At 37.2% G+C, this 8,704-nt stretch overlaps 1 protein-coding gene across 1 annotated transcript; it reads left to right on the plus strand.

Moving 5' to 3' along the window:
* The first annotated feature begins 1,065 nt into the window (after window positions 1-1,065).
* LOC118322703 (C-C motif chemokine 2-like) lies at window positions 1,066-3,735 on the plus strand. The gene is made up of 4 exons (XM_035654455.1): window positions 1,066-1,223; window positions 2,168-2,285; window positions 2,590-2,662; window positions 3,528-3,735. Exons 1-4 carry the CDS (start codon window positions 1,154-1,156, stop codon window positions 3,600-3,602), a joined length of 336 nt encoding a protein of 111 aa, XP_035510348.1. The 5' UTR covers window positions 1,066-1,153; the 3' UTR covers window positions 3,603-3,735.
* Window positions 3,736-8,704: the final 4,969 nt, after the last annotated feature.

Here is an 8,704-nt window from a genome sequence, read left to right on the forward strand (position 1 = left end):
GTCTAACTTGGAAAGGGAGCGCCACCTTGTGGCAGTGGGCCCAGGGTTGTTCAAGATTGGTGCACGCATGCCTCAAAGATGAACACATGATGAACTATTGACCCACGCTTGGGGATCGATCGGACATACCAATGTGGAGAATATGGTCCACTTCCTTTTTTGACGGGAAAAAGGGGGATCAACAGAAGGTGTAAGTTTATAACTTTTTTATTTCGAAATATCAAAATACTTTAAATGTACTTTCTTTGTGTTAGGAGCAGCTCTCAAGACGTCTGACATGCAATGTTGGTGAATCGACCAACCCGCGTCGGGGGATGGATGGACACGCGAAGGAACGTATGTTTCTGGACATGTTTTGCGCCTGTTTGAAAAAAAAATCTTAGGCGGAAGTGGCGGTGTGGCCTTGGGGATATAGGAGTTCAGCTTCCATTCCGAACGCGCGCGTGGATGGAAGGTGTTTGAAGTGGGGACAAACGATGCGGGAGTTATTAGGCATCCCCCGAATCGGCCTCCAAATAGCGCGCGGCGCGGCGTGTGGCGCCTTCCTAGGGCCCAACCTGACATGTGCGCATTAGTATACGACAATTTTCTACCGGAGGCGCCCGGGACAAATTTGCCAAATCCCTAACAAATTCGACGGCGAAGTATACGTTCAGGGGCTCACAAAAAAAAAATGCCGCAAAGTCGCTAGAAGAAGACACCTCTAATTAAAAATAAGAAACGAAGCAAAAACAATAGGGACCTCACAGTTGTCACTGTGCTCGGTCCCTAATAAGAAAAAAACGCGTTGGATGGGGTTGAGGTCAGGTCAGTCGAGTTCTTTCACACAGAAAGGGACGAACACAAACTGTTTACACTAAGCTGAAAACACATTATTGTCTCTTACAGTGTGTATCATCATGCTGGTGATACCTTGGTACGAGATAAACAACTAACCTGAACATATATGGACATGATCAACAGACTCCACCTTCCTGGGTGTGTGAGTCTGGGGGTGATGAGTTTCTCTTTTTGCGTGAAGCTGCAGTTTATAAGACCGCACCTCTCTGGTTCACTCAGAGTTAGACTTTGGGGCGTTGAGTTAGTAACTGAGTAAGGAAGCCGTTTACAGCTGAGATCCAGAGTCAGTTTTGCCGTTGCGCAGCGTTTGTAGATGTGGATGACTCTCCGCTGGATATGCCTGCTCACCCTGGCTGTGGTGATGCCTTTCTCTCCATCAGAAGGTACAGATCTTCATTACTAAATCTGCAGCATTTTGAATATAGAGTAAGTAATAATAGCCTAACTAGAGTACTATTGCGGCTCATGTCTTATTGCAACAAGTATGAGGCACAATATCTCTTTGTGGGTTTTGATAAATTGCTAACTAATAGATGAGGTTTTTTTGTTTTTATCCAATAATGCACAAAGCAAACTACATATTATTTAATAGCATTTGAGGTCTATTTTGTTTTTTTTGCTGATTTAACAGCTAAACCTTAGTAAAGTGATAAATACCTTAATTTTGAGACAAGCTTATTGTCTCTGCATGTGGGTATTGTCTTGGTTAATTTATTTAAGCTATTTCCAAAATATGTTTTGTGTAAAACTAAAGTTAATTTGTGGCTTCAACAGTTTGAATTAGAAAAATCCAGTGGGTATCCTCCAAATTTACTGTATCTTTAGTGCTAAATTCTCTCTACTGCAGCTCAGCAAGGAAACACTGTGTGAAAAAGAGGATTTTTATTTGACTAAAAACACTAACTTTCTTTAAATGTACATATGGGCAAATGAGTAACGTGTTAACATTTGAACTTAATACTGTTCAAGTGTCAAAATCCAGAGGAAAGAAGGGAGGAGTTGTTGAAAGTGTCTAAAAACACAGATCTGAGTTGCTTTTTGGTGGTTACAGTGCGCTCTCAGCAACGTATTATTTGTGGTGCTTGTAGAGGCTATATTATGCAGCCTGAGTGGAAGAAGCTACTTAGGGATGAAAAAGGACTGGTATCATTACTGCATGTTTTCCTTTATTTACAGTTAATATTCTTCAAAATTTCTGGTTTAAGAACCTATAACTTGATTGTTGACTAAGCTAGGTTTACTTTTTTGGTGAGTAAAAATGAAATAATGTTAGTCCTGAATAACGGCAGCATTTCTCTCTTTCTCTGTGTGTGTTGGTCTGTCACAGCGGATGCATTTATACAGTCTAGTAGTTGCTGTTACAGAGGTCACCGTAAGACAGATGAGCCAATCACACTGTGTTATGAACAGCGATCAGGATGGGGCTGCCACAGCAACGCCTACCTGTAAGCACAACATGCTCCAAACATGTTCACATAAATAAATCTTAATTAAATATGTCATCTAGCTTTAGTTTCATTTAAAGAAGAAATTAACTTTAATCTTGTGTTGACTCTAGAGGCCACTGTGGTTAATACTATACAGGACCAAATACACTCTACTACTGGATCCATGAGCTTAATTTGGCTCTAATCTGTTTGCAAAGGGGCATGGCTGAATTTATATGTTTGATTCCCAACTATAACAACAAAATTAAGTTCATGTAATGAAAATATCTGATTGTTTTATTCTTCTGTTTCCTGTTTCCAGGGTTAAAACTGTGTCGGGTAAATGGATCTGTATCAAACCAAAGTCCCCCTGGATAAAAGAGAAGAAAAAGATGGTGAGAATCAGCTAATAAACGAGTCTTACAGCCACGGCAGCTTCTCTGTGAGGCTGCACTCGCTACCATCCTCATGTTAACATGCTAATGTTTAGCAGGTATGAAGACTGTCACGTTCACCACCTTAAAGGTCCAGTGTGTATCATTTAGAAGGATCTATTGACAGAAATATAATGTTCATAGGTATGTTTTCATTGGTGTATAATAACCAGAAAATAAGAATTCTTAGAATGAGCTGTTCTACAGATGCTGCCACGTTGAACAGCCATGTTTCTACAGTAGCCCAGAACAGACAAACCCAAAACTGGCTCTAGCCGGAGCAACTCCCCTGCTAGACGCCACTAAATCCTACACACTGGTCCTTTAAGTGTCTTAGCATGACAGAATCTGTTAATTAACAATAAAACATAAAAGTACAGCTGAGGCTAATGGCAATGTCAATAGTTTTGAAGGTATTTGGTCATTAACCGAAGTATTGGACTAATTAAATGTTGACCTGATGATGGCAACATTAAATATGTCAAATTATTTAACATATTTAATGAATATTTTACTTAAATATTCTTTAAGTTATTTGTTTACAAAAGCAAGCTTCTAATTACCTTTGTATATCCATATTGGTTCACACTCCACATTGAAAAGGTTTATTTTCATTATAAGTTCAAACATTTACTATATCAGCCGCCATATCTGTAATCAGTGATTTTTCTCCCTCTAAAATCGGTATCCATCTGAAAACTCCAATATCAGTCAGGCTCTATTTAAAATATCCTAAAGTACTTTTGAAAAGGCATCAACAAGTGACAAGTAAACCGTTCTGTCTAATTGCTTGTTTCCTTTTCTCTCTTCTCTCCCTCTGCCACAGGGATTGCCCTGTCCTCTGCCAGTTTTCATTAATAAACGCAGATTTGAAGTCCTGGATGAAGATGCTGCAGCATAAGTAAAACATCAAGACAAAGGAGCTATATGGAACATTTTATATGTCATATGAAAATACTGTATCAATTTAAAAAAGCTGTAACATTATACAGTTGTGTTTTTGGCATTTAACCTGGAACAAAGAATAAATTATGTTAAATGGATTTTAAATGCAGTTGACTCGTGTTTTTCACACATACATTGACTGGCAGTACGGCATCAATTGGCCAATGATATGTGGACATCTCCTCTTCTCATACTTTTGTGTACTTTTTGTCTGGGGCTGTTTTTTAAGATTTTAGCCTCTTAGTTTCAATGAAAGGAAATCTGAACGCTCCAGCAGTTTGTCCCTTTCCTGTTTCAACATGACCATCACCCAGTGCACCAAGCCAGCTCCATAAAAATGGTAACCTGGTAAAGGTACACCCAGTTTAATGTGGAAGAACTTGATTAGCCAACCAGTTAAAACCTGATCACCAGCTGATTGGACCTCAATGATGCTGTTGTGGCTAAATGGGATCAAATCCCTGCAGCAGGTTCTAAAATCTGAAACCAGATGAGACACCCAAACCATTAAAAACAAACCAAAAGAACACAAAAGTATGAGGAGATGTCCACTTATTTTTGGCCATATTAGCGTATATGATTCTCATATATGATCTCATTACGGTTCATGGTTGGATGTGGACATTAGAAAAATGTGTTGGTGTTAACAGTGAACCAGAGCAACAGCAGCATCACCACTGAAGAGGATGAACCCTTATCTGAGATAAACAAAAAACAGAACATATATGGACATCCAGGAACACTTAGACTTAGACCTAGACTTAGAGATTCAAGATTCAAGATTCAAGAACTTTATTTGCCATTTGTGCTTGCACACATAGGAACTCATGTGCGGTTGTTGCTCAGAGAGTCAAGTATAAAAAACACACAAGGAAGACAACAAATCATTATAAAACATATACATTTTAAATTGCACGAACCATTAAAAAGTGAGAATTTTGCATCTGTGGAAATCACATGTTTCGAGTTGCATATCTGCCATAAAAGGGCCCCCGGAAACAAACATAAATAATATAATATGAATATTATGAGTCAAAGTTGCATTGTAGTGACTCTGACAGCTAGGTAGTGCTTCCAGCACGGCCCCGGTAAACAGTATTCATTTGGACGAAGTAATTAAACAGTAAAGAGTAAACCTCCTTAGCTAGAATACTAGAGAAATAGAGAAATTAGAGAACGTATAGAAGATAAATATAAGATAAATATATAGATTAATATGGCATTGGTTATTATACATGGATAAATGACATTAGCAAAATACAGCTTTAAGTTAATATTGCACGTTAGAGTGGATATAAGTATTGCACAAAAAGAAGAAGAGTGTCCAGGATGTATGTAAAGATCCGTTAGAGATATTGCACAGTGCTACCAGTCCTTCCCCATAAAAGGAAAGGAATGATTTTTAAATTTTAACCATTACTTCTCTACTGTAACTGAACCCCCTTTAACCAGCCTCATACAATTTTTCTCTCATCCTGACCACTGTGAGCATGCCCAGGCAATGCATTCATCACTGCACATAACAATGGTTCCTCTTTTTGGCGTGAAGCAGCAGTATATAGGAGCACACCTTTCTGGTTCACTCATCATTAGACTGTGGCGAGTTGAATAACGAAGCCGTTTACAGCTAAGATTCAGAGTCAGTTGGTGCCGTGCAGCATTTTGAAGATGAGTCTCTCTGTCAGTCGCTGGATTTGTCTGCTCACCCTGGCTGTGGTGATGCTCTTCTCTGTATCAGAAGGTATAGTTGTTGTTTTTTTTTTAAGACCACCTATCATTTAACAGTATTTACCAGTAGAGTTTCTTGACTTCATATGACATAAAAGTCCTAATTATAACCTCTTACCAGTCCAGTCCCTAACCAAGATTAAGTAATCAACTGAAAAACACCTAGGGGATTATTCTGTCTGCTTTCAGCTAAACAGTCTTTTAGTAAATTAAAAAACTTGGACACTTAATCGAATTTATTACAATAGTTGCATTTTGGTTCTCTGTGGATCGATTGACTGACTGTCTTAATTCAAATTTTTTGTACATCATAAATAATTAATGCTTTACCATTGTGCAACCATCAACTTTTTACTTTACTGTTATTTAGTTTTTTGTGCAGTATGGTTGTTGCTATAGTTTTGTTCATATTGGATGTATTATTTAAAAAAAACCTGTTCAACACATTGTCTTAAAACTAGAGGCATATCACTGAGTTTACACCACAGGCAGAGAAGACATTTTGACTCTTTTTAAGATAAGCTGCAGCCTCATGTCCATATAAATAAAGAGAAAACTAAAAAAAGACTATCTGTATTGCCTTTTATATTGATATTCTCAGTGTACCTCCCCCTGCAGTTCATTCGAACACCCTAAGACTAAGCTGTAGCTGTGAGAAGAGCGTTGGACATAGACGGATCGATGACATAGAGAAGTGTTACGAGCAGAAACCGCGACTCGGCTGCAATCACCATGCCTTTGTGTAAGTACAGCATGCTTGATAAAAATGTTTTTAAACATACAGCAATAAATCCAAAATAGTCACTGTGGGACTTAACAAGAGGTGTTTTTAGAAATAAGCATCAGTAAAAATTAAAATGTCTAATTGTTTTATTTGTCTGTTTCCTGTTTCTAGGATTATAACCAGCAAGACACAATTCTGTGTCAAACTAACTGTACCGTGGCTGAAAGAAATGATCAAGGCGGTAAGAATTAGGCATTAAAATACGCTCAGGCGCACACCCTGAGTCAACCAACATAATTACACTACAGTTAAAAGGTTAAGGAACGTTGCAGACTGACAGGTTGTGTCCAGTGTGTGTCCAACTAAGCTGCTTTTGCTCACAACCACAGTTTAGTGAACTATATCCGAAACCACAATAAAGGAACAGAAAATGTTTAATTTCTCTGTAGAGTTGTGTTGTTAGACAATAACTACAATCTGAGCCGGTCAGTGGCAAAAACACCAACTTTTAATGGACGTACTTTGACGATGTGCAACTGCCCACAGGGATTACGTTGTAGGATTACATTGGCTGCAGTGCTCTCATAATAATCTGATAATGTCCTCAAATAAAGGACTAGTACTTCAAAAGTATATATTTAACAAAACAGAACAGTCAAACAGAATAACTGATCACTAAAACAACTACACAAGGATATAATGAATTTTCTGTCTAATAACACATTGTCCTTTGTCTCCCTGTTCCCTTTTTCCCTCTCAATCTTTACACCACAGAAAAAGATAAAGTGTCCTCCAGAATTCTCGAAAAAACGAAGATTTGAAGTCCTGGATGAAGACGATGTGGAAGAGCGAAAGAGGAAGTAGCAAACCAACAGTTTCTGCTCCTATACTATTTCCTGTTTTTATTCAGATATCTAATTGTAGGTGGGTTTCTACATGATTTCTACAGCTTAAAATGCTTTTTTGGGGGGATTTTTCAAATGCTGGCAGAGTTTTTCTTTTTTTTGGAAATGTACATGGAAACAGAAATAAATAATTTTAAAGCAGCTTTTGAATGTGACTGAATCTTGATTTCTTACTTGTCTACTGTTAGTGCTGCAGTATAGTAGAGAACTGGCACTGAATGACTTGGGGATTTCTGTGCTGAGTATGTGCAGTAAAAATGGAAACATGAATGGAATAAGTGAATAACTGTGTGATCAGTCAGTGAGGGTTATTCTTGCTGTCTGGACCTCAGTGACCACATCTGCTTTGAATGTATTTGTGTGTATATACATACATATGTTTTATTATTGGTGTCATGATATGAATTACTAAAGCTTTGGACACTGCCTTCCCTCCCTTTAATTATCTTATAATGCAGCAAGAATGAATTTTATACTAGAGAAATAAGTACAAAATATATATAAAAAAAAGAAGGTGGGAGTGGAGAGTCTCTAAAGATCCACAGTATCTTAAATATGACACCACAAAGTAAGTAGATATATTATTGTTAAGGCCAAATAGAACAGCAATTATTTGTTATCAAGTTCACCATATCAACTAAAAAGGTGACAGTATGTCAGGGCTGTCTTCACAACCCATGTAGGTACTTACAAATTTAAATATCCTTGATCATACAGAGTATACTGTTTATCCTCCCCCTGCTGTAGCTATTTCCAGTATTTTAAGTGTCAGCTTTAGATAATAGAATATTTAGATTTAGATAATAGAATATTTAGATTTAGATAGAAAATGTGATTCTACATCTGTCAGTGTTTTATTCTAAACACGTACATAAAACATTAATATATAAACAGAAGTTAATTTGTCCAATGCTATTCCATCAAAGCAGTTGATAAACCTTAAAATAAGTGATATTATTATGACATAAATAATAATAATAAAATAAGTAATGTCTATATTGGTTGCATTTCCAAATACATCAGGTTTTCTGCATTTGTCAACAGGTTCAATTTAAGACTTTTTAAACCATTTTTTACATCCATACTGGCAGAAAAAAGCTATAAAGGAGAATCAGTATTGGCTCTATGTCAGTTTGGTTTTGGAGTCGTTATAGGATATAAGATATAAGACTACAACATGTTAAGTGTAGTTATTGGGATTAAAAATGTATAAGAAAGAAAGGACAGGTGGCAAAGTTTGCTGTTACTACAGCCTGGCTTTGGGTGTGGGACTTCTCAAAGTTTAATCATCCCTTTATTTCATTTTTTGTTTCTAGTCACTTTGCTTTTCATTTAAAGAACCACTTTTTAAATTAGGTTTGTTTGGTTTGGTAGTGTAGGGTTTTTAATGCAAAGCCAATAATGACATTTTTATGCAAATTAGTTTCTAATGACTTAAGTGAAGTTTATGGCTCTATTCAAGTTAGGTCATTTGTACACATAGAATGATGAGGGTCTTTCAGGTTCATTAGAAAAAGAAAAGATAAGATATAACGCAATCCAATGTGAAGCAATTCCAGTAGGTTTATCTCTGGTAATGATCTGTGTAAGACACCCGTCAGTTGCTGCTATCGATATTAAATAAACACCCAATGTGTCCCTAAAAGGCCAGTTTCGAGTGAACGCCTTTGTAAAGAAACCCACAGAAACACCTTGTCATGG

This window comes from Morone saxatilis, unplaced genomic scaffold (genome assembly GCF_004916995.1).
Source record: "Morone saxatilis isolate NCDOM2014 unplaced genomic scaffold, NCSU_SB_2.0 Contig0, whole genome shotgun sequence".
Classification (NCBI taxonomy): Eukaryota; Metazoa; Chordata; class Actinopteri; family Moronidae; genus Morone; species Morone saxatilis.